At 39.3% G+C, this 27,345-nt stretch overlaps 1 protein-coding gene and 1 long non-coding RNA gene across 2 annotated transcripts in view; both read right to left on the reverse strand.

The window, feature by feature from the left end:
- Positions 1-1,096: 1,096 nt before the first annotated feature.
- Positions 1,097-3,017, reverse strand: LOC134570621 (uncharacterized). Its single transcript, XR_010085158.1, has 2 exons — positions 2,525-3,017; positions 1,097-2,449 (listed from the first exon to the last, which is right to left on the reverse strand). It is a non-coding gene; the product is annotated as an uncharacterized LOC134570621 (long non-coding RNA).
- Positions 3,018-6,410: 3,393 nt separating this feature from the next.
- TMBIM1 (transmembrane BAX inhibitor motif containing 1) overlaps positions 6,411-27,345 on the reverse strand; it is a 39,640-nt gene continuing 18,705 nt past the window's right edge. Inside the window, exons 2-12 of the mRNA XM_063429260.1 lie at positions 21,887-22,225; positions 18,868-18,953; positions 18,330-18,394; positions 14,737-14,790; positions 14,600-14,650; positions 13,988-14,027; positions 13,457-13,494; positions 12,923-13,010; positions 9,987-10,082; positions 9,096-9,149; positions 6,411-7,577 (exon numbers count right to left, since the gene is read on the reverse strand). Coding sequence (XP_063285330.1) covers positions 7,431-7,577; positions 9,096-9,149; positions 9,987-10,082; positions 12,923-13,010; positions 13,457-13,494; positions 13,988-14,027; positions 14,600-14,650; positions 14,737-14,790; positions 18,330-18,394; positions 18,868-18,953; positions 21,887-22,187 — 1,020 coding nt within the window. The 5' untranslated portion in view covers positions 22,188-22,225 and the 3' untranslated portion in view covers positions 6,411-7,430. The remainder of the gene's footprint in view (positions 7,578-9,095; positions 9,150-9,986; positions 10,083-12,922; positions 13,011-13,456; positions 13,495-13,987; positions 14,028-14,599; positions 14,651-14,736; positions 14,791-18,329; positions 18,395-18,867; positions 18,954-21,886; positions 22,226-27,345) is intronic.

Raw genomic sequence — 27,345 nt, forward strand, 5'->3', positions numbered from 1 at the left:
AATGTGCAGGTTACATTTGTTTAACATTTGTTGTATAAATAGTATAGATAGAAATGGGGGTGGGGTCGCACTGAGCCTTAGTGGTTTCCGTGTTAAAGGGACACTATAGTCACCTGAACAACTTTAGCTTAATGAAGCAGTTTTGGTGTATAGAACATGCCCCTGCAGCCTCACTGCTCAATCCTCTGCCATTTAGGAGTTAAATCCCTTTGTTTATGAACCCTAGTCACACCTCCCTGCATGTGACTTGCACAGCCTTCCATAAACACTTCCTGTAAAGAGAGCCCTATTTAGGCTTTCTTTATTGCAAGTTCTGTTTAATTAAGATTTTCTTACCCCCTGCTATGTTAATAGCTTGCTAGACCCTGCAAGAGCCTCCTGTATGTGATTAAGTTAAATTTAGAGATTGAGATACAATTATTTAAGGTAAATTACATCGGTTTGAAAGTGAAACCAGTTTTTTTTTTTCCATGCAGGCTCTGTCAGGCTCTGTCAATCATAGCCAGGGGAGGTGTGGCTAGGGCTGCATAAACAGAAACAAAGTGATTTAACTCCTAAATGACAGTAATTTAGGTGACTATAGTGTTCCTTTAAGTAAAGTGAAAATAAAAAAATATTGCTTTCTCCAGTGGGCAATAAATCTATATTTGTAAAAGTGTACTTTGCATATGATTCGATGAACTTAATAAAATGTATATACATTTAAGGTGTGTGTGTTGTTTAGCTGCTTTGTTACACCTACAGGGGAGGGGAAATTTAAAGGGACACTATGCACCATAACCACTTCAGTTTAAAGTATTAGTAGAGATTATCCTAGTGGTTAGGGTGCAAGGACATTATCGATGCCCCTGGTACCCAAAGCTTTTCCTAAGTTTGCCTTATTCATTGTGTCCATATTTCTGCGCGTACGTTGGATTTTGGCAGCACAAACGCTCTGTCGACCTTTGCAGCAGTTCTAAATTGTCACAGGGAGGAGGCGCTCATGAGAAGGATGGTCTTAATACGTGCATTTCTGCATATCATTACCCAGTACCCTTATCATTTGTAATCACTTGTACTACGCAATATACCTCATCACAAACAGCACAAGACACAGTAATGTAAATATGCTTTATTTGTTCAGTATATAAAATACAGTCTATCTTCAAACACTGGGCAACCATGATATAGCGTAACAGGTGGCAAACACTCAGCCTCTATTCTGGTAAGGGTTTGTGTCTGCAGCTCCATGTTGCAATCTATAGTACACAGCCAAAGGGAGTCTAGAAAGGCAGGCTTTGGGCCTCCCATGCTGCATGCACTTTGAAAATATAAAATCAGGAGTAACCAACAGGCAGCTATCAAAAAGAAAGAAAAACGACATTTCCCATGATGCTTCACCAGCCTATATGCTAATTCTTCATGTTGGCAACTCCTGATTTTGATTTCCCATGTGTGTAAAGAACTAAACAAGTCCCAATCTAAAATTCTAGTTTGCCTTTATGTAGAAACCACACATACACCAGTTACTATGGCAAATATAAAGTTTGGCACATCCAATCAGACAATACAGCAATATAGGAGACTTTCCAAGCTGTTCTTTAGTGAAGGTCCGACATTCTGTTAGAAGGTGTGATTTACAATCTACCACCAGGAACTTGGAACTTTGCCTGCACGTACTCAGCTGGTTTTATTCCCTGTAACCTCTGCCATCAATATAATATATAGTACATTATCTGACAGGGGGGACAGGGAGGCTCTTATGTTGAATTTGGCCTTAACCCCTTAAGGACCAAACTTCTGGAATAAAAGGGAATCATGACATGTCTCACATGTCGTGTGTCCTTAAGGGGTTAAGAAAGCAGTTTTCAGCTAAAACGTCTCTGAAAACCACAAAGTATATTCCCTGTGATTATAAATTTAATAGAGTGTATTGGCATAAATGTACAATATTTACAGCCCTCAATGGACATACTAACCCACTGGCCATCACAGAGCTCAATGAAAATTAAATGGGCAATTTGGCCAAAAGGTGGAGGCTCAAGCTCGGACACTTCTGTGTAAAACAGTACTTTGCAATGTTTACATTCATATTCTGCACTATTATCAATATTTATATCGCACCAACCTGTTCCTCCTAATATGATCATTTGGAGAATTTAAATGGTCAGACTAACCACCAAAACAACTTTATACGATTGCACGTCTTACTGGGTAGAGGATGCTCTTCACCCACAGTTAAATGATGAATGTAATTTACAACTGCAACACTGCTTTAAAGCTCCCACCCAATCATCAGACTTTGTCAATCATGTTCACAACTGAGAATTATCTTCAGTGCCCCTGTGTAATCACACGGTCAGCAGGCCACCGATCTCTGCACAAAGTGTGGGCCATAAACATGTAGTCTGGGCAAAGTATAAAAAGTGGCTATAGTATGGCTTCTACTAGTTGACTGAGCAGGTTTACTCTTCTTATCTGAGGAGCAGAACTCTTTAAACCTCTGCTGGTGTGGGTTTATAGGAGAAGATCAGACCCCGTAGACCAGAACAAGAGGGCCCCCAATTGGTTGAGCTGCCTGCTGGTGAGGTAGGAGTTTAAATGTTCACTTACAGTCGATCACAGAGTATAATTATTTTTACGCATGTTTCTAATGTATTACTTTGCTTTTTTTTTTTAACAATTGTTTTCCTATTAGAAGTTACAGTACAGTGGTGTAAGATTTTCTATTCCACGTTTTACTTTATGCTACATATTGCTGCACCCAGTTGCTCATGGAATTGCCTGGGTGATGGACATATTTTAATATACTCTGCTTTATGGGTGGAAGCAGCTGATTTTGGCCAATCTTTGCATATATTTCAATATAGCCCCAACTCAGAAACTCTATAATAAAAGTGGCAGCGTGAAGGTGCCCCCCACTACAATTGGCACAAAAAAAAAATCCACTTGGTTTGTGCGGTTTTGTGCCATAAAAATTAAAATGTATAATGCCATTATTAAGATAATGGCAATTGTTTGAGTTATTACAGAATAAAAATCACCAAAGCTCACCCAGATGCCTTATAACAGCTTTAAAAAACAAACCACATGAATCTGGGCTGGTTGGTTAGTGCTGCGGTTGTGCCATTAATTTTTATTTTGTAACCCGCCATCCAATTTGACTCAGCTTTGTATCGTTGGTACCCTAGGTTTTTAAAATGTGAATAAAAATATACCATTCATTTGTGCTGCAGAAATTAAGATTTGTGACAGTTCTGTTTTGGAAATATTGCGCATTTTAGATAAACTGCACCCACTTTTTATCCTACATTTTAAAAATAAATATACCAATTTCTTGTGCTGTTAAACATTTTTTTGCTAGGGTTGCATAAGCACCATTTGTATAATTTTAATAAATCGATCTATTATAGTTACTGAAATATTAATGATTTAAAGATCATAAAAGATCAGCCAGCCCCCTAGAAGAGCCCAGGGAATAAAAAATTGGGCTGGTCTGTCAGTGCCACGTTTGCCCCATTTAAATCTCAGTTCAGTCTTTTATTTTATTAAAGGAACACTTTAGTATTAGGAGTACAAAGATGTATTCCCAACGCTATAGTGTCCCTCTGCCACACTCTCCATCCATGAAAGGGTTAAACACACAAAAAAATCTTTCACGTACCTGATTCTAGCTCCAATGTGCAGCAAGGACATAAAAACAGTCTGGTTGATTAGTGCCATTTAAATATCTGTTCTGTCTCTTTCAGGTTTTCATATATATATATTTTTTTCTATATTAACACTTATCTTTATTGTACGTGTATTGCAATATATGCTACAGTCTGTCACCCATTTCTATATAATGTAAGTGACTTGTTATTTACCACTAACGTAACTTGAAATTACGTTTACTGTATACTGGTATATATTACATGTTGTAACAGATTATTTACTTTTAGAACTTTCATTTGTGCTATCGTTATTGTAACTTTATTCAGCGGTCTGTCACAAAACTTTGTTTTCAGGTGGACTATGGATTGATTAAGAGAAAGTGTCACTATTGTCTCCTTAATATACAGTAATAACAGCACAACTGATGCAATGGAGCTGGTGGCAAGACATGCTTTTTGTTGTCTTATTTGGATTACGGTCTCATTTTGTCAAGTGACGCAGCAACCCCTGAATGCTCAAAGTTGCCATGGCCAATCAGGGTGACCTCTTCGACCCTCCTCTCTCCACAAGCATGAGGAGTGTCATAGCGCCTGTTGGAGCAGTGTTTGTGTGTAGGGGGGTAGTTAGGGTGCATCCCATTGTACAGCGCTACAGAATCTGATGGCGCTATAGAAATAATAAAATAATCCCTCATACTCTATTATTGGCCCAGAGGTTTAAAGTACAATATTTGTGTTTTACAATCTAAGACCACAATAAAATCATTTTAGAATTAGTTCTTAAACATGTAGTAATTACTTTACTTTGAAAACCATTAATTGCTATTTGTTTGTAAAATATGTTACGGTTTTGAAAGTTTTTCTTTTAATTTATTTTTTTACGAGTTCTACAGTGAAGTGCCTTTTCTGTAAAATGCCATCTTCCTACTGAGCGAAACAGGATAATATAAGACAGGTTTTACCAGACTGATTTTTTATTATCACAGGCAGTGAAAGTATTTAAAATGATCACAAACAGCATCATATCATTCTGGTTTATATTCCAATTTATGTGCTTATTTAAAAATAAATTAAGTTATTTTGCCCCCTACCAAGGACTAGTAAATGTTAAGCAATTTGTTAGGTTTGGGGCAAAAATCGGTGTCAATTGGGTCCTGGATTGCTTAATAGGTCTTGAAATTAAAAAAATGTTATAACTAAAAATATAAACCAAAGCAAAACAAGTAAATATTTTAGCACACAAATGCAGCACAAATAAATGGCATTTGTTTTTAAAAATCTAATAAATGTATGGTGCAAAGTGGGTGGATAATATGTATAATATATAATGCACAATATTTATAAAAAAGAAATGCTCAGATAAATGGTATATTGGTTTTAAAAATGTAATGTGTGGCACAAAGTGGGCAGGGTTTGACTAAATACGCTTAATATCTTAATCTAAAAACGCTTAATATCTCCAAAACCAAACTGGCAGCAAAAACTAATGGCTATGGGTTGGGTGACCTTTATTAAATCGTTAATAACTCAAAAACAAAATGAGAGAACAGAGATTTAAAAGGCACATAAGCAGAACAAATGAAGAAATCCACTGTGTTTAATTTGTGCCGTTTGTAGTGGGACCAGCTTCACACAGCATTCTGAAGTGCATAACAGCAATGACAATAACTGTAAGGCATCTAAATTCAGATTAGAAAATACAAATAAATAAAATGTAAAGCTATACCAACTTCTGGCCCTTAATGCCTTCCTTGCCAGTCTTCTTACACAGAGAAAGGTTTAACATTCAATATATGCTTTGGTTCTACGTACATACATCCTAATGGCAGCTACAACATACTTCGACAAGGAAAATGCAATTACCGTACTTCTCTTCAGTTAATAAAAAAACAAAAAACATGGTTTAAAAAAGGAGGTCACTGAAAAGCAGGAATCCATGGGGTGGTGGTAAAAATCTGGCATGTAAAGTGTTCATAATTTAAAGGCACGAGGGAAAGGGGCAATAGCACACTGAGGGGGGGTCCACACCGGGTGACAGGCAGAGTGGGGTACACACAGCACCCTTCACTCATTGTAGTGTGGCCATGAAGGACGCAGGTAGAAGATTTCATTATCCTCTATCGCGGGTCTACCAGGGAGGAAGCTGCCTCACAGATACAGCCAGGGAGGGCGTAATTATATGGTGCTAGCACCCATTGCCTGGATACTGCCTACTGAGGGGGAACCAGGAGGGATTCCCTGCTTCCCCAACCACTAGACATAGTGAGCTGCCAAACCTCTGAAGGGAAGATGGAAATTTGGTGATTGTTGCCCGTTTCTGTATGTCTGTCTATGTGGCTGTATGTGACTGTGCTTCTGACTGTGTGTGTCTGTATGTATTTGACTCTGTGCATATGAATGGGATCGCATGTAACTGTCCCTCTGTGCCTGTCACTGTATGTGTCACTGTAGGTGTGTGAATGTATATTTGTATGATAGTGTATATGTGACCGGATGTGTCCATTTTTGTATGTTAGTGCATGTCTAGATATGTACATATGCATGGCACGGTCTATGAAACATTCACAAGTTAAGGGGGGTCGGGTAAGAGATACAAAAGAAGTTATATGGGTTGAAATACAAAAGAGGGTAAAATGGTACACAAGAAGGAATTCTTTTCATTAAACTGAGCTATAGCAAGGAGGAGATAACCTACAAAATGTAAACCATCACTGTAGCGTTGGGTGTGAATCTTTCTGGCACAATGTTTAATTAGATCCCAATGAATGTCTGATGTCACAGACTCCTCGTTGTTTAATAATCATTATATTTACACATTACACTGAGAGTGTCTGTAAATGGCTCTAAAATTAAGCCCATGGCTGTCGTTCCGAAAAAAAATAATTTTACAGTCCAAGGCCTTTCATTAAGCCAAGTTTTATGTAAACTTAAGGAAATGTTTTTTTGGATTACAACTCCTAGCACGAGTAGCTCTTTTCACTGCAGCAGTCGTCACCTGTCGTGTTTCAAACAGGGTCAACGGTTAATTACAGAAGCCCTAGCAAACAGCACTTTTTAAGGGATTCATTTTATCTTTACATCATGGTAGAGACATCTTGTCATTTATAGTATGTCCTGAATATAAAAACTGAAAGCTTTATTCATTAAAATGCAGAATTATGGACAATTACAAGAATATATATATATCTTTTTTTAAAAGAGCGGAGTTGGTGATTTTTACTCATTCGGTTGTATTTGCCTAAAATTTGAGATTCACCATAAATTCTTGGCTCGGTGAAAAACCCTGTCAGTGTTAAACACTAAAACAGGTACTGTAGAAAACAGACAAAGAATATCAAATTTTAGGCCCAAAACTGCAAATGTCCTCTAAATGTTTTCCCCATAGACAATCTGAGCTAATCTGATATAAATTATACTAGTGAATTGGCCCAAATCCCATATGTGAAGCTTTAAATGGTCTATTGATGAACCTGCAGCTCCTACCACAGAAATAAATGTTCTACAATAACCCTCAACAACCTCCAGGATATTAAAGCCAAGTCAGTGGGGTCTTTGAGGAAGGCTTTCGGAACCGCTCTTTCAGGTTACCAATATAACGAGGCACATGTGAAAGTTACAGCCCATGTAGTTATGGTAGATTTAGGAACCTTCTAAAAAGTGAATCAATGTTTTAGCTGTCTCTGTAAATACATAAGCCGGCCTGGTATAGATCCCATTTCATCACATGGCTTAGAAGATCCCTTAGAGTGTTGTCAAAAGCAGAGTGTTCTGAAAGCAGTGTGTATCCTTTCATCGTTACTACATCCTGCTTCCAACGATCTGAAGGAGGCTGGTAAATATGTAGACAATATCTGTGTAGATCTTCAGTGCTCCGTATACATATTCCTCTGGACTGATCGTGTGTTTCCTATTTCCAAGAACCAGCTGAGTATCGTACGCCAGAAACTGTTGGGAAGATAAATAGAAAAACAGTCAGAGATCAGATAAAAATCATAAGGCAGAACAATAATTGAGAAATTATGAGATAATATTTCATAGAGCCATGTGCCAAGAAGAAAAGACAATTATAACATTGACACCTTAAAAAGATAAGTGTTCTGTCTGTAGTAAATTCACAGAGTATGCAAGTGAAACGCTTTTTTGAACAAATAGGTCACATTTGCTAGAATACCCATTTCAGCTGTACTACAAAAGTATCGTGCTATGTCCTTAGGGATTTTAACATAAGTATTTCCTTATACCAGAAAGATTTAACTTGGCATTAAACCAGAGGTTTAAAAAACAAAACAAAAAAAACTATGAAATTTGAAATGAATGCTGCTTAGGTACATTGCTTTTACATTCAAAGTGATCTATTGATATTAGATTTGGATTTGGTCAGAATCAAAATTCAACTGAATTCTTTTCAACCAAAAATCTTTTTAAAAATCATGACTGTATCAGTTTAGAACACCCAATAATTTTCACTGTGCACACATCTTCTTGCTATACTAAGCCGTAATTAGGCAGAGTACAGCTACGTAGCTCCTGGTAAATTAAAGGGCATGGGGTACCTGTCAACTGGAACTTTATCCTGGCTGTGAATCATGAAAATTTATAGTCCACAGCATGTTGAGCAGGTATCCCACAATAGTATCCTCGCCTAGCCCCCCTCCAGTCCTACCTACCCAACTCTAATGGGCTACCCAAATCTTAACTTACCCCAACTCTAAACGTAGTGACGTCCTTTCAACAGTATCTTTTGTTTTGGCTGTTTAAAGTCGCTGCATACAAAACGCAACGTCATTAGAACGGCGCCATATTTAACAGCAACTTCTCTAACTCTGCCTTCAATGCTGAGACTTTAAATGCTGCCACAGATCTTTAGATTTTTATTTTATACAAATTAAACTTCCAGTTAACCGTGTGCCAAATAGTGCAACTAAGACAAGTTGGCAATCACAAGCGGCAACTGAATAAGTTATTATTTTAACGAGGAAAGGAAAACGCATTGACTAGATGAGCCCGTTGGCTCTTCGCCTGCTGTTTAGTGCACCTGTGTTGATGGGCACGTACACTTCAGATAAATATTGGGCAATATCTGCTAGTGATAGCAGTAAATACAGAGATTACAAATGAATATGACACAGTGTCACTAAGCAGCACTGAGATAAGCATAGATTAAAATAAAATATATAGGTCATAGAAAAAAAAGCCATGTACATTAGGAAGAATGTATTAAACAGTCACCAATGGGGAGGGGGGGGGGGGACACAATAACATTGTTGTATTTTCCTTAATTTCTCTTTGAAATATCAGTATCACCAATATAATATCTTTTGTTAGCATACATTAGATTTGCACTTTATTAGTCTCCCATAAGATAAAGGATATAAAATCCTTTATAAACTTCGTCCAAAAGAGAGAAAAACCTCCAACATCTAATTTCTCCTAAGGAACAAACTAAAATAATGCAATACTAACCAGTGTGAAAGCAATCGCTCCAATCGCAGCATACAGCATGTGCAGCCAGTACACCTACAAGAAAATAAACAGAGTTAAACACACCATCAGCAAGAGCGTTTTCTGCCATTGGTTAATCTTGCCTACATGCATCACGTAAAGTAGGAAAATTAACATAGCAAGTCGAAGACAGTCCCTAAGTTACTCAGCAGTTCTTTAAATTCTCAACGGAGCAATGAAATCCACAAAATGAGTTCATTCACCATTATCAGTCATTTTGCCAAAAAATCATTAGCAAATGTATATTTTGTATCAAACATTATTATTGTGCAGTATGAAATATATCCACCAGGTGTCACTGTCACCAACAAAACCTTTATTATTCTGAAAAACAGCATGATGCACAGATCATTTATAGGCAGTATCTCCCTTCCTGTCTGAACACAGACGGAGCTGTTCGTTTACAGTACATACAGCACCATTTCTGACGTCTCTAGGGAATTCTATAAACTCACAGAGCAGCTTATTACAGCAAATTTACTGGCTGCACTCTGGATAAGGACACAGAGTAAGGAGGTGCCTATTGCATTGCATTTAGTCGGAGGCTGCATGTGCCCTCCCACCCTTGGCACACATTACCCAGCCCTCCTCTGTTGGTATAAACCCTCCCCTCTAATAATTAAACGGCACAGGGAAACCAACCGTGGGATTCTTTAGGCCAGGCTTCCCCAAACTCCGGCCCTCCAGATGTTGCTGAACTACAACTCCCATGATTCTATGAATGAAATTGATAGGCTGAGAATCATGTGAGTTGTAGTTCAGCAACATCTGGAGGGCCGGAGTTTGGGGAAGCATGTCTGTTTCCTGACGTAAAGAGAAAGTAACCAATAATCTGACAAAGCGTATACTCACGTATTTAAATGCCAGGACGATAGCAGTAACAATTCCTGTAATAAAGACTACGATTCCCAGGACGGCAAAGAGTCCCCCGCAGGATGTGAAATCCACCTGTCAAAATCAGACAGAAGAAGGGTCAGATATGAGGGAAATAAAATGGCTCTGTTCAGGCACTGGTTCCAATTATTGTAATCCGATTTCTACTTTGATCAATAACCTGTTCACATTCGGTTATATCCTGGAATATTCTGTTTATGCATAAAAGCATCTAAGCCTTTTTAAAAAAAAAAAATATTTATAGAATTTTATTATAAAAACAACAACCTCTAAGTAGAGAATTTCACATCTTTATTGTTCTTAATTCACTTAATCTGAGAGGAATCGACTCTCTTGTATCAGGTTCTCTTAACTAGTAAGGCAGTAGATCCTCTTTACCAAGTATAGGGGAGGACAGATTCATCTTTAACCACTAAGAGGGGAGGACAGATCCCTCCATCCAGTTAAGGACAGTACAGATCCCTCCATCCAGTTAAGGATAGTACAGATCCCACCGTCCAGTTAAGGATAGTACAGATCCCTCCGTCCAGTTAAGGATAGTACAGATCCCTCCGTCCAGTTAAGGATAGTACAGATCCCTCCATCCAGTTAAGGATAGTACAGATCCCTCTATCCAGTTAAGGACAGTACAGATCCCTCCATCCAGTTAAGGATAGTACAGATCCCACCGTCCAGTTAAGGATAGTACAGATCCCTCCATCCAGTTAAGGATAGTACAGATCCCTCCGTCCAGTTAAGGATAGTACAGATCCCTCCGTCCAGTTAAGGATAGTACAGATCCCTCCGTCCAGTTAAGGATAGTACAGATCCCTCCATCCAGTTAAGGATAGTACAGATCCCTCTATCCAGTTAAGGATAGTACAGATCCCTCCATCCAGTTAAGGATAGTACAGATCCCTCCATCCAGTTAAGGATAGTACAGATCCCTCCATCCAGTTAAGGATAGTACAGATCCCTCCATCCAGTTAAGGATAGTACAGATCCCTCCATCCAGTTAAGGATAGTACAGATCCCTCCATCCAGTTAAGGATAGTACAGATCCCTCCATCCAGTTAAGGATAGTACAGATCCCTCCATCCAGTTAAGGATAGTACAGATCCCTCCATCCAGTTAAGGATAGTACAGATCCCTCCATCCAGTTAAGGATAGTACAGATCCCTCCATCCAGTTAAGGATAGTACAGATCCCTCCGTCCAGTTAAGGATAGTACAGATCCCTCTATCCAGTTAAGGATAGTACAGATCCCTCCATCCAGTTAAGGATAGTACAGATCCCTCTATCCAGTTAAGGATAGTACAGATCCCTCCATCCAGTTAAGGATAGTACAGATCCCTCCATCCAGTTAAGGATAGTACAGATCCCTCCGTCCAGTTAAGGATAGTACAGATCCCTCTATCCAGTTAAGGATAGTACAGATCCCTCCATCCAGTTAAGGATAGTACAGATCCCTCTATCCAGTTAAGGATAGTACAGATCCCTCCATCCAGTTAAGGATAGTACAGATCCCTCCATCCAGTTAAGGATAGTACAGATCCCTCCATCCAGTTAAGGATAGTACAGATCCCTCCATCCAGTTAAGGATAGTACAGATCCCTCCATCCAGTTAAGGATAGTACAGATCCCTCCATCCAGTTAAGGATAGTACAGATCCCTCCATCCAGTTAAGTAGTGAGCCGGTTCCTCTTTAACCTGTAAAGGATTATTTCACCAGCATTTACATAGGGAAACTGAGCACCAACACACCTTTATTGCATCCCATAGTATAAAAGACTACCACATTTTACACCCTTAATATATAACGTATTGGACACTTGTGTCCTCTCATAAATAAAGAGTAAAACTACCATAACCACCATATTCCTCATCACCAAATACAATGTTGTATCTCACATTAAAAATACAACTGATTTCTATATGTAGATATCGCCAATATAACGAGTTTATACGATTTGACACATACAGTATATACAGTATATATATATATATCCCCTGAACATTCCCTATTAAAAGGCAAAATATGCCCAAAGTGGCATGAATAATAAGCTTTCACCTGTTTGGAACTGAAAAGGTTAAAACATTTCCTAAAGGACGCTGACAACAGAAAGTGATATCATCTACCAAATCCCTTATGGACTAATTACTCTCTCCTCTACCGTCTTATTCTGAACCTTAAAAGCTGTATGCCAGTTTCAAACATCCTGCTTATATAGTATCAGGGACTCTGGACAAAGTATCTAAAGCCAGTGTAATGGCTGTAATGTCCAGACTGCAGAATACTAAGTGAATCTATCAAAGGCAATATCGTACTTAATGTGTTCTGCATTAGGTGGGGTGTGCTGAGCCAGGGGGGTTCAGGAGTAGCAGTGAGACAGCCAGCACACACATTGTCATGCGGTGGGGTCAAGGCAAATATTTTATGTTAAAAAAAACTAAAAAAAACTAAATTCAATAAAACTGCCATTTAAATTGATATAGCTTGTTTATATTCCCATTACAATTATAATCGTATGGAAAACAGCACAATAAAAAATATTAATAATGTATATTAAATCAAAGTGGTATTCGATTGGTTGCTTGATATAGATATAGACAGAAGTACAATTTGGTCCAGACAATAAAATAATGGCTGCCCCGTTCCCTGCGTGATCCTAAATATAGGATTTAAGGCAAAAAAGGTGAAAAACAACACCATTCAGAGAAACCATTCATGCAGAACCTTAGAACTGTTCTATAGTTGTAGATACTGAAGCCACATGCTACAATATTACTGTCCGTCTCTACAGCAACAAGAAAATATCTTTAAAAATAGAAAAGACAAAACACGCACACACGCACACACGCACGCACGCACGCACGCACCCTAATTACACATTGATCTAGCATGGACTACTCACCCTGGTTTGAAAGCAGAAGATAGTGACTGCGATTGTGACTATAGCAGTGATCCCCATACAGATCAGGACGGCTTTTGAGCTGTAATAACTGAAACAGAAAAATAATACCGTATTTCACTCTGACGGTGGGTGGATAGAAACCTGGGCTGTGAACCTGCGCGAGCCACAATATTACATTTTACAAAGGGTCTGGGATAGTGGCAGTCAGTTTAACAATAAGGCTGTTTATTCAAATTGTGATAGAATTGGGGTCAATATGCAGTAATGTGCATTATCTGTACAAAGATAGTGAAACTGCCACATTATCTGAGAAGCAGAGAGCACCTGCAGAGACACGTTCATTAATTTACTCAAAAAAAGGGTTAACGGAAAAATGGGGAGAATGCTTCATCAGAAATGTTACAATAAGCAAAGGGTCAGCGTTGGAGTGGAATAAGGTCACTTTTTTATTTCAGGTTTGTTGCCAAGCTTTGTACGAAGATAGAAACTGAGAAAGAAGAAGTGGTTTCTGATAAGGATCTGATTGTAACATACCTTGCTATGGTTCCTGTCATGAAGGACATGGCGAGTGTCTGGGAAATAAGAACAAATGGTTACTGTAATTTACAAAACCACCTACATACATTGAAGGGTTACTTCAAGCATCACAACCACTCCAGCCCGTCCAGCTCCCTTACTCCTGTATGGTACTCCTTGTTCACCTCTAACACCTCTTACCAGTTGCCAAGCCTGCCTCAAGCTCCTAAATTGGCAGAATCTAGGCAGGAATGCTGGCAGCAATTAAATATCCAAGTATGCATCTCTTCTTCTACTGAAACATTACACGTACAAGTCCATGCACCATGACCACTTCAGAATTATAAAATGGTTGTGGTGCTTGGAGTAAACCCTTTAACGCTGCCCCACCCACTCCTTGTAGAAAGCTTGTGTTTTATTTTAATTTCCCTGAACCTCTCAATGGCATTCCCATAATACAAGGCTCACCGATATGGATCCTCTCTCATATACATGCAAACACATATATATCACAAACAAACAAACAGCTTTGTATTAACAGATACTTACGAATACTGCCAGAAGGATTATATTCCATGGGAAACGTCTCCTGTAATTCACAGAAAACGGTTTTAAAAATTATTTTAACTTTGGATTGCTAATAAAAGATTTTGTTTGGTAATAGTGATAAACCTAAAGCCTTGCCCCACTGTGAGTCTTGTCCCAGTGTTAGTCCTAGACTTAACCTAGGCTCTTCCACCTCAAAATCAGAGCTCGCTAGAATGTGAGGACACCTGTGTGTCACTATACCCCACTCCCTCTAGCATGTAAGCTCACTGAGCAGGGTCCTCAATCCCTCTGTTACTGTGTCACTATACCCCACTCCCTCTAGCATGTAAGCTCACTGAGCAGGGTCCTCAATCCCTCTGTTACTGTGTCACTATACCCCACTCCCTCTAACATGTAAGCTCACTGAGCAGGCCCTCAATCCCTCTGTTACTGTGTCACTATACCCCACTCCCTCTAGCATGTAAGCTCATTGAGCACGGCCCACCACCCCTCTGTTCCTGTACGTCCAGTTGTCTGGTTACAATTACATGTCTGTTAGTCCACCCATTGTACAGCACTACCGAATCTGATGGCGCTATATAAATAAAAAAACAAGAAATCACATCCACTCACCTGGGGCCTTCACAGCACACAAGGACAATGTATGTCACAAAGAAGACAGCACTGTGGGTGAAACAGAACCGGTTAGGCCTCCAATAAATCCCCAGCAATGGATACAGAAAGCATGCAGTACAGAGAGCAGTACTTACTAGGAGGCATAGTATATACCAGGAGTAGCGCGTATAAAGTTTCTAAGAGGATCCCTGCAAAGATAGACATAAAATAATCAGAGAAATGGCTTTAGACAGGACCGAGGTCATGGTTAAATAATCATATTACTTAGTCATCAACAACAAAGAACGTAGAGGCACTACAGATTCCAAGAGATTGCCAGGGCTCAAAGCATTAGAATGCACTGGTCTATAATTAACCAATTACAGCGGTCAATTATAAAAGGAACACAATATTCCTGCTGAATGTATACCGGTCTGTATCCAATATTAGAATACGGTGGAATCGTATGGAATTATTTCCATTATACAGTTGTGACAATTTCAATTAACTCCCAATCCACCTCCTTTTCTTAAAAAAAATAAATAAAAAAAAAACAAAAAACTTTTTACTGGTGAGAATATTCACTAAACACAAAATTGTAGTGAGTTGAAAAGCAACTTGTAAACATTTAGATTATATAGCAAGAAAATATTTTTTTCCTCCAAATGGGTGACAGTTCGGCTATAATTTTATAATTTAATTTTTTCAATTCACCACTCAGACAGGAGACTCTTACTTGCAGTAATGGAAATTACTTATGATGCTTAGACTGACGCTTTAAGTTGGCCGACTCGGCCATCAGTCAAGGTAAACACCACACAAGTCAATTTATGTTCTGTTATACCATAAAGAGTGTGATTTTAATGGGTCAACATCAACACTATTTTGTGACAGAGTATGGAGCAATTATGACTTCTAGTTAAATATGTTAATGAATTAAACCGATGGAAACATCCTTTTAATTTTTTTATTTATGCTGTGCAGAAAAGACAATTACACAAACTCTTGCCATGCCACAATAGGTGGAGCAAGCATCATCGTGTCCTACAGTGTTTAACATAGACATGATATTAGCATTATCAGCACAATTATTTAAAATTAAGAAGATCGTTGCAAGAGGAGAATAGCATAGGTAATTGGTATAGCATGTACAGGCAGTCTACACACGTGTGTTTTGTTTGCATGACTAACTGTTGATGCAAGACTTAACCAGTATGTGCAAATCTATAGCTTGTCATTAGAAATATGCTTGAGCATAATCAGCGGAGAGACAAAACGGCATAATGTACAGATCTAGCTATGCGAGTAATGTAAACGAGAAGAAACGGTGATATTACATAATAGACAGAGCGAGGAGTGAAATAGTAAAGCCTAACGAGTGGCTGACTATGTGGTTACTGAAAAGGAGATTAAACAGTTGTGTTAGCAAGATGTAACTGGGGTTGCTTAAATTGGTATCACTGGGTCTTGAGTTATATACTAAGGGAACACAGAGTGAGGAAAAAAAAAAAAGAAAAATAAGCATGTGACGAAATCAAACAGCAAACACGAGGTAACGAACAGTTCTGTTCACCCAATTCCTCGGATGGGCCACGATGGAAAGTTCATCCCCACATGCCACACATTACATTCCGGTTTTGGTCTGTGTTTAGCGCAGTGGCCTGCCTTCCTGCCGTGCGTGGCAGGCAGCTTGCCATCCGGCGTGCGGGATTGGACTGTACGGAAGGGCATGTAATGACCAGCAAGAATATTAATTGCGTTAATGGAGGGAAAAAGGGACTTCCCAGGTGTTTTCCCTGGTGTCACTAGCACCAAGATGGTACACCTTCCTTACAGACGCTAACATCTCCAGAGACACAAACAGCATTGATTTGCCACCATGTTGGTCCTACTTCTCACAGATGGAAAGTATGTCACAAATGATTCCTGCAATCGGATGGGGGGGGGGGAGGTGGCTTATAAAAGTATCACTGACGCAGTTATTCGGGGAAATGCTGAAACAATTCATTAAATCTGTTGGGTTTCATCATCTATCACTTCTTTTGCTCCCAAAATACATACCAACATTTCAAATGGACAGAGGGACCCTTTAATTTGAAGGGTGTGAGTGAGGGTGCAGCATGGTTAGGTGACTGACAAATACATTTTACAATCAAAATGTAATTCAGAACAGGATCAATGTATCTCATTTACAGTCATTTAAAGAAACATTACTGTCACATTGCAACAACATGGAGCTCCTAGAAAAGGGAACACCAGGGTAGAAATTAGAGACAGGTGATATGGTCCCAAAAGAGGGACTGTCCCTTCTAAATAGGGACACTTGGAAGGTACGTAACCACTGTTTTTTCAGCAACGCGTTAGATTTTTCATACTTTCTAACACTTATTCTTTTTAATTCTTTATTTTAGGCGTGCAGTATTAAGTACAAATTTTTGCTATGACTTATATATTTTTGCTATGACTTATAACAGGAGTTACAATGGTAAGGACAATGTGTTAACATATAAGTTCAAGATGGGCTGCACTTTTTTTTTTTTTTTTAAAGAAAAACAAGCTTATTCACAGTGAGACAGTACATGTGCTGTGAGGTAATAAGGACATGTAGCAACTGTAGTTACATTTAGTTATAGTTAGGTTTAGTTACTGTATAGTCTAGTCTATCAATGACTGCTTATTTCCACATGGAGTGCGGAGTAGGTAAGGTAGTTAACCCCAGTGTATCCCGTGAGGACCGGGATATCCCCCACCGGTCCAGAGGGGAGGGGGGAGGGGGAGGTAAAAGTGTATCTGAGCCAAACCGGGATCTATGAAGTGAGGAGATCGGCCGCCTCTCCCCAGCTCCGTCCCCAGTAGGCCGCAACAGAGAGACACGGTTTCCAGTGGAGTAGAAACACCGTTCAAGTTTCAGGACAGTCCGCAGGGGTCCCCCAACTCGGCTAGTGCCCTTGCTTGGTCGTAGTCTTTCCTTAACCGAGGGATATCACCTCAGATGCAGTAAAATGCTTAAGAGCTCAGGCACAGCACGTCTGCTCTGCATGGCAGCCTGGCCCCGCCCCCCTCTAACACTTATTCTGATAGAAACTGTTCTGTTTCTCTTTTTTCTACCACTCTAAATTTGTTGGTCTTCTGAATTAAAAAAAAAAATCAACAAAAACTGGCAAAAAATACTGCAAAAACAAGTGTCACCTTTTAAATCAATAAATACGATCATAATTATGACGGAATTTAATCGTCACTCTTCTTTTCCATGAGAATTTAACTGCAGCAAAGCCTCGCTATATGCTACTTTGTAAGACTGTATATAAATTAAACAGATTTATAAATGAAAGGGAATGTAAATCGATTTTAAAAAATAATCTCATGTAAATAACAAAAGATTTAAGCCATGGTCATAGTTTTGTATTAATTACTACGACATTTAGAATTTCAGGACAACTGGGGAAACAAGTAATTCAAACAAAGTCCAATCCTCTCTCAGACACAGAGCTCGGGTGTTGCGCGAGCAGGGAAAAGGTCAAATGTAAAGACTTGAATTCGTGTCATGAAACATTAAGCGTTCAGAGCAGTATATTCATGCTGGGGGATAGTGGTGGACCCCAGTCTGAGAATTGCCTGGCACAGAATTTGTTTTAAAGCCGGGGAAACGTTACGTCTCTATCCAAGGAGAGACCCACAATGAAACGAGTGATGTACAAGCCATCAGAGACACATCTTGTAAAATGTCATAAGTGGAGATGAAACTTACACATAGGTGAAGACAGCGATAATGCCCACAGTAACCAGTAACTGGACGCTAATGATGGTGTAGACCTGCAAGACATGAATATAGTGAAATGGGTGATTAAAAGTCATATTGTCACCAGCATTCTGGATCTAGCACAGGAATGTGTAAGCAGAGCGTAAAAGAGCACTTTTAGGAAATCATATTTTAGCCGGAATGCTTCACGAAATTCTTCCCTGTCCACTTCCAGTGCATCATTAATGAACAGTGACAGCATTCCTGCAATAATCCCTTTAATGCACAGTTTGAATGCCATCATTCAGTACGAGATCATACACATAGTCTCTGCCTTAGATTAATGGGAGTTATACTCCTGGATGGCGGCTGCTATCATTTTAACTGGGCCCCCCACCCTATAATGAAATGCCCACCAAGGAGCTAGAGTGGACAGAAATAGTGTGAATCTATCTCCCATCTCCTCTGTCAGCAGATCACAATCAGGAGCGGGGCTGAATGAATGCTTTTATCCGAATCATGCATTTTCAGGACCACACTAACTTACCCTCCGAATAAACGCATGACGCACAGCTTTGTCATCCCATGAGCCAAAACTTCCACCATCATTCGTTCCGTACATCTCCGCATCACCTGCACAAAATAAGAGAGACATTAAATAAGGTATTTCTATGTTGGTGGAGTTTAAAATATTGAATGGTGTGGCAGGATACGCAGCCGATAATGGACATTGTAACCCAGTGGCCGGAGGATGCCTCTCATTTAGCAGCTTGCATGTTGGGATTTAATAAATTAAAAACCTTGCCCATTACTGGCTGGATATTGCCATTTGTCTTAAATCAGAAACATCGACTACAAACTATATGCAGATTTGTAAGGTCTATAAAGCTATAAGGGTAAAATATATTGGAGTTTCAGGTTTATTGCATGCCCGCCACAGCTGTAATGTCTAGTGGGCCCAGCCCAAATTACAGACTTGTGCATCTCTATCACCATTTTGATGTCGGGTGAGCCTGCAACGAGGGAGACACCACCGAACGGACGCCAGCCAGTAGAGTGAATATAACCGGACGTTCTCACATAATGCAGAGAGACCAGGAGACCGTGCTGACAGCTCAGCTGAAACCCTCAGTTGGATTACCCAGAGAGGCTAATTATCTGGAGTGTGTCCTCATCCACTTTTGACCAAGTGGTGTCGCTGGTATATTCCTTTAGGCCCATCGCTGGCACCTAAAGCGTTTAACTCAGTTTCAAAACGAAATGCAGAGTTACAGACTGCAGGCACCACAAACTGAAGTGGTTATGGTGCTTAGACTAACTCTTTAAGTTGTAGTGTCTATATCCCGTTTGTTTAAAATATATTGTGGTTTTATAGAATTACCCCCTCTAGTGTGAGCTGCTGGGTTCCCTGAGCATTCTACAGAGAGCAGTTTGGATCAGGGGCAGCCTGATATGCACTGCTTACAGGTGGACACTGACCCTCACTCAATCACAACAGTGAGACTGGAAGGGAATAAAAAAACGAATTACTTTAATCATGAATGGCCCTGGTTATTACAACTTTACAAATAATATATAATAACATATTGATAGGTAATTTTCTACAACCAGTCATCTTTAATGCCTATCAGTTGATGTGTATAAGTGGGCATATGCCATTTATTATACGAAAAAGAATATTGGACTTCAATGGGCAGAACGGATAAAGACAATAACATGGTTTAAGCACAAAGTCCTTGAGATGTTCTGCCCTGCTGTGTGCAGACTAGTAAAATCATTTGTGTATTGAGTCTTCCCATTGTACGGCCCATTTGTAAATGTTCCGGTGCTGTATCCATAAACAAAGAATTATATAATAGAAACAATTACAGTCACAAAAATAACCGTGATCTATCCGTGCCCCAAGCAGAATGGTTACATAACAGCATAGACTCGAGATTAATGTGTAATAAAACTTCACTCCGAGTCAGTTAAATGATCACTAAAATCCTCGAGTGGAAGAGAGAGAATGAACTTCTAAACAAATAAGCAAAGAGAGGGGGATGGGGGGGAAGTAAGCAAAAATAAATAAAAATGACATCAGTAAGATTGGGGACTACCACTGAGGAATAATTTGCATCACAGAACTTTATAATTTACCTAGAACAGCCTCCCGACAGAGGTGGTACAGAATACTTATTCGTGAATTTAAAGTGGTCTGAAAATGTGGTCCTGTCAACCAGTTTAAAGGGTAACGTTCACTTCCCAGCATATTTAATATTCCATTTCCTTATCCCTAATTTTAACAAATATCTGTATTTGTGAGGTTTTTATTGAAACCACAACTCTTTATCCCACAAATGGGCACATCCATCTTGGCTCCCTGTCAATCATTGTTACCAAGACCTTTAGTAGCACTTGACAGTCATAATAGAAAAAGTAATAGAGAAGAGTTGGAATGAAACATTGTTTCGATTTCTCCTCCTGATCTGCAATGTTTGTCTATTTTGAAGATCTTGCAGCATGGAGACAGCCATCTTGGAAATGCTCGAGCAGGCAGTAACTGTTCCGGATTTAATAACCAGAAGGCTGAAGGAACCATGTGATGTCAGGAGCCAAAGTCTGTGATTTGCAAAGTAGCGCCAAGCTTTCTGCTGAGCAAAAAGCAAGAACTGTTTCTTTGACCCCTCGGATGATGCCATGTGCCCAACATTTGATAGACTAGTTCTGTTGTGGTCATGTGTTCAGAGATTATCATTTCTAAATTAAAAATAAAGTGTCATATGATAATTTCCCTGGAAGGCATTTAAAACCCAAACGACGAGAGTGAAATTAAACCGCTTTTGTATTTGTTCATTAAAATGCACTCCTTTAATATTACACCTAGGGTTTTTGTTTAAATATATATACAAACACATCTGTGTGAAGAGTATTTTCCAGCTGAGGGCACTTGACCAAATATCCAGAAGATCCTTTTTCTGAAAACCTTGCCAACATTACTCAACATTTGCAGAAAACAGACGCCCACAGTCATGCTTTCAGAGAATTTTTACGGTTTAGCTTCTGGCGTTCTGGGCTTCAGACAAGTAACGTGTAGACACACTGGAAGAGTTTTATAAAAGTGTTACCAATAGGGATGCCAAGACAAAGTTAAAGGGCTGCTTGCCCGAGTAACGGCAATAAGTTAAAAGGTACTTCTGTTCAGATCAACGCTTTGCTGTTCTGTCTAGTAGCAATGGAATTTCTTTCAATGATGTCTATACATGCCCTTTAAATATCCACATTTATGGCAGATGTTTCCGAATGATTTGCAAGCTGCCTAGGTGTATAAAGTTTGAAGAATTTACTATATAAACTGTTACATAATGTCAGCCCATTCCTCAAACACTATAAAACACTAGGGGTTCGGCTTTCACACCCTACATGGAACGAAAGACCCGGGGTGAATTTAAAAGTGCCAATGCACATTCGGCAACCTAAAATGCAATTCCAATCAGACTTTATAAAAAAAAACAAAAAAAAACACAACAACAACATAAGAAAGCAAATAAGGTCAGGTAAGAGAGGGTTAATGAAGAGTTGCTTACCTGTGTTCAGAGGGATTGTGGGCAAAATGGGCATCACTGGAGGCTTCGGAGCCTCGTTATATCCTGGTTCTGGGTATCCTCCAGGTGCAGGATAGCCTCCTGGCTGTGGGTAGTAGCCCCCAGGCTGATCATATGCAGGTGGGTACCCACCGGGCTGTGGATATCCACCAGGTGCAGGGTACCCGCCTGGCTGAGGATATGGACCAGGTGCAGGGTAGCCCCCTGGCTGTGGATACCCACCAGCTGTATTCAGAGGGTCTCGGTCATTGTAAGGTGGTGGCGCACTGGGATAGGAGGACATGGCAGCGATGCACACTTATACAAAGCCTTTTATAAAACCTAGGTAGAAAAAAAGAAAAAAAAAAAGAAGATATACATTAAAAAAAAAAAACAACCAGTAACCACGTACAGAGGAGACAGGCAAATCTAATGTTAATATTTTGGTATAAGAAATGGAACCAACTCAAAGACTTTCATTAACCTCTAGAAATATCATGATTTAATAAAAATTAGAGGATAAAGAGAATATGTAGTCCTCATTAATATTTAATAGCATGCAATTAATAAACCCGGTAACCCACTATGAAATCCAAACACTGATTAAAATGGACCTTGAACTCCAGGCATTGAACACTACGTGCTCTAACCTTTATAGCAGCAATGGCCACTCTTAACAACCAAGATGTTTCAGAACTACGGTGCTCAAAATGCTCAGTGAGCCATAAATCTTACTACGAAGTGCCAAGTTTAGACATCACCACGTTAAATAATTCTCCTTATCTGCCCTCAGTGGGCCAATCTATAGTACAAGCTAGTAAACTGATAAATGAACAGTTGTAGAACACCATCTCCAGGAAGGTCACAAGCCACATGTAGGACCCCAAACAGAAAATTTAGGTTATTTCCTCTTCACTGTATCAACCGTTATTCGATCTGGTGAGAGAGATTAGGGAATCAGCTGGATGTGCGACAGAAAATTGGTTTTACACCCACTCAACAGCCAGTTTCTTTCATTTTCTCTCAGAGAACTGGCAGACATGGAGGTTTAATCCTTGGAGTTCTAGAACGTCAGAAGTGTAAAAGAATGGCCTGAAACTGGCAAGATTCAAACCGGTCACACTGAAGCTTGAACTGCTACAATAGTTACTGCGACTGGAACATCAATCACTCAATGGTTCTATCACTTTAACACCTCCACACTTCTCTGCCTTCACAAAGTGCAAAGAGAAGGAGAGATTTTATCTGTGTTCATTGTTTTACAATGGAAAACGACATTTTTTCCTCCACACAAACCCACACAGGTACTAATGTGCACCATTGTCTGGGTGGGAGAGGTATCGGAAACATAAACATGGATTACAGAACTGTTAAAACACACGTCACACGAGGATGTAAGGTTTTTCTAAAAAAAAAATTAAAAAAAATCACATGATCATTACAATTACAAAACCCGTTTCGTAATGTTGAAGATAAAATGCTTGAGTCAGAGCTTAGAAATTCTCATCTCGCCAGCCCTCTGCCATCAATCTTGAGATAACATTTTTTAATTTTGCTCTGTAACCCCTACCAGCGTTGAAGCAATTTACTAATCAATTAAGAAACAAAAAATGGCTCTAGCTTTTCTGGGTCTCAAGTCAGTGGCATAGCCTTCCAAATGGGCCAATTTGGCATTTCTAAAATAAATAAATCAAATTTGAAGGGTTGCAAGGAGAGAGCTATGGCCATCCTGTACAAATATGCATTTTGGGGGAGCAGAGTGACTGGACGTGTTGCCAGGCAATTAGGAGTGCCACAGCGACCTTGCTGATGCAGCTGGACATCTAACGATCTACTGGAGCACTTTTGACCGTGTGCAGTGCTGCGGGTATAAATGTACTGACTGCACTGGAGCAAGGGTTGTTTACTGCACTGGCTGCACAGCTCCTGCGCATGCACTGTACTGGTCCCAAGAGCTGTCTAGCCTGCAGCACGCGCACAGAGTGATCCCAGAGGTCCACCACTCCAGCTTTCCCCTTAGGTAGGGAAAGGAGGCCGGGAGGAACCTCATATTAATAAAAATTTAAAAGGGTATGTGTGTGAATAAACAAATATTGCATGCAGTGAATTTCTATAAAATGTGGAAAAATGAGAGAAAGAGATATACACAAAATGTATCATTTAAACGTCAAATTGTATTTAGTCAATTTTTTGGTTTTTCTTTGCAGTTTGCAAGGGGGAGGGTTGGGGGAGGCTGGGAATTCTGTGCCTATGGACCTTGTGATGTAAACGTCACTGACAGGCCAGCTATACATTATAATATTATTAGAAAATAGAAATGATAGTACTCTGACCATCTGCACTGCTCTGTTGACTTATTAAACCAAGGAATGTAAGACACCCCCTGTGATCAGGGAAAAAAATAAAAAATGGCAACCCACCGTAACTCAATGAACCATTTCAAAGTTATAGAACAAGGCATGACACCGAAGGAATGTCTAGGATACCCTAGATCCAAACAATCAACCCTCTCACTGAGCAGGGTGTGTTCCATATTGTTTTGCAGTGAACTTGTCTCACCAAGCCCAAATAAGTTAATAACCAGTTACAGGTTGGTTTAACCATGTGAGTGCCACCGAGTCAGAGCCATCATGCTTTGTATGGCCGTGACATAACCAACATCCATGGCTGCAATTAAGGAGAATAAAATATAAAAAAAAAAAAAAAAAAAACCTGCATTCTGGGGGAAAGTTACAGCCTACAGGAGACAACGGTGGGTATCGGCAGGGTATATATGGGTGTAAATAGGGGAATCAAGTATACACCATGTATTGTTATTTACAGAACATGTAAAACAAAAAGTAAATAAAGGCAAAAAAAAAAAAAGCGTCAAAGCTCCAATTCTCAAGAGTTTACGACCCCATGACACGTGTCGCTCAGAGTCTAAATTTTGCAGATTATCTACGGATTCCCTTAAACAAGTACTTAGTCTGATAAGATCAGGAGGACGTTTCCCAGCAGAGCAAAAAAATGAAAGATGTAATTACAGACTATTTGTAAAGAAAACTTCCAGAAGTTTGCAGGTTTGTTGTCTTTTCAATTAAATAATAATATAACGTCGTGTGGTAAAATAGAAACATAGAATGTGATGGGAGATGAGAGCCATTCGGCCCATCTAGTCTGCCCAATTCTATAAATTATTTCATTAGTCGCTTATATCTAGGATAGCCTTATGTGCTTATGCCTAAACTCCCTCACTGTGTTAACCTCTACCACTTCAGCTGGAAGGCTTTTCCATGCGTCCACTACCCGCTCAGTAAAGTAATATAACCTGATATTTTTAAATCTTTGCCCCTCTAATTTACGGAAACCAATGACCTTCAGATTGTAAACAAGTTTGGTCCGGGTCCTCTTCAGCTACTGTTTTTTTTACAGTATGTCAGCCATGTTTTGTAAGAATTAAATGTTTGTATTGTTTATCTATTATACAGCGCTGTGGAAAAACTGTAACTGACACAGAGGGCTTAACATTAAAGAGGACATGAAAGTAAACCCACCCACCACAAACGTTTATATATGGTTCCAACAGTCTACTCAGAAAAAGGCAAAGTGATGGATAGGAAAAAAAAAAAAAAAAAAAAAAAAAAAGGAGGGGGAGAAGGGGGGTGGTTTCTTCAAATATATGGAATAGTCGTTCAGAGAAAGGTCACAATTTCACAATACATTATAAAAACGAAACAATCATTCTCTCCATGGGTGAGGCTAGAGTGAGTAACAGCAGGGCTAACGTAACAAGATAACATGAAATGTTTGTAAAGTAATGTGTTTGACACAAACAGGGCATTGAAAGGGCTAGAGGCCGTGCCAGCGGGGCCAGCTGTGCTGCATTCGAAGGCTATCTTGGCTGCCCAAGGATTTTAAGGCTTGAGAAACGCCTGTGTTTTGTGATCAGCAGGGTGAGGGTTCAAGAATGATGCTATTCCTTCTTTTTAAAATCACTCTAAAATGAAAACAGGAGTATTCGTCGCCAGTACGCCACGTGGAATGGAATATTGCTTAATATCTATTTTAGTCCTATATAAAATGTCTTTCAACACTTGGTCTCTCACATCCCTAGAAAACGATAGGATTCACACCCTGTTCTAAGATAGAAGACAAATTAATCATTATACCCTTGGCTGGAACCGACTGGGTGACATCCATGACATTATACCCAATTATACCAACCTGTGGCAGACAGGTGTGAATGAGGAAATTTAAATTGGGTCAGGCTTTGATTTACATAAAGGGACAGTCCACTGCCCAAATAAAACAAAATAAACAAATCACTATTTAGTAAATATACGTCCGATGAAAACGTTCATGCCTTTAATTAGGTTTTTTTATTTTTTTTTTTTAGGGTATATCTAACAACATTTTTCGATCTCTTGTCTGCATCCATTACAAGCCCTCCCCTTCTAACCCCACCCAGACCTTCTGTGGCTGTCCAATCACAGACTCCCCAATAAAACTCAATGAGAAGTCTTTGCAAGGCCGGTGCTCTGCCACTTGAGTTTAGTTCCACTGAGCTTAACAACCAGGAAGTAACCGTAACAAAGTTACAAAGTTAATTTAAAAACAAGTGTCAATTCCTATTGAAATCTGCAGTTTTTTTTATTTTTTATTTTACAAAAAGAGGACTTCAGCAAAGCTAAACTGCTTTAGTTGGTTGGAGTGTCCAAAGAAACTGGTTAGCACTAGTGGGGTAATTCAATCATCCAGGAATAATCCTTCAATTTACAATTACTCAATGTTCCCAGTTTTAGTAAATAACCCCATATTTATTTAATTTACGGATCTATTTCACTTAATGGGGAAAACCTCAGTATATTTTAAGTTCATCATTTCAAATAGACCATAAGAATTCTTGTCGTTGCTGATCAAAACAGAGTAAAAGAAAGTATTTCCACGGACTTATCAGTAAAGTTCTGCTTTTTAGAACGCACATTACAGCGATGAAGCTCTGTGATACAGTCACATATCTGCCACACTAATGTGAGGTGTGGATGGGTGTACCACAGAGCTCAATGAGATAGAAACTTCACAGTAACATACAAATGCAAGCTCGCGAGAGCAGTGTCCTTATCAACCTATTGTTCCAAGGACATTTTGTAATTGTCTCGTTTATTGTTAAACTTCCCCCTTTTATAATAGTGTAAAGCGCTGCGGAATATGTTGGTGCCATATAAATGCCAAAAATAATAGTAATAATGTTTCACAGAGCTCCACAGCATAGAAAATCCAATTACATGACAATCACAGAAGTCCACAGCAACACAGTGTGTATGGATGTATCACAGAGCTCTACAGCAACAGAACTTACAGTATGATATCAGAGCTCCAAAATACTAAATAATCTAATATAAAGAGCATTCTTACAACGCAGTAAATATGTGTATAAAAAGCTGTCTGTGCAACTGCGTCTCCTAAATTAGAGACCTGGC

The sequence above is a fragment of the Pelobates fuscus genome, chromosome 8, assembly GCF_036172605.1.
Source record: "Pelobates fuscus isolate aPelFus1 chromosome 8, aPelFus1.pri, whole genome shotgun sequence".
In the NCBI taxonomy this organism is placed as follows: Eukaryota; Metazoa; Chordata; class Amphibia; order Anura; family Pelobatidae; genus Pelobates; species Pelobates fuscus.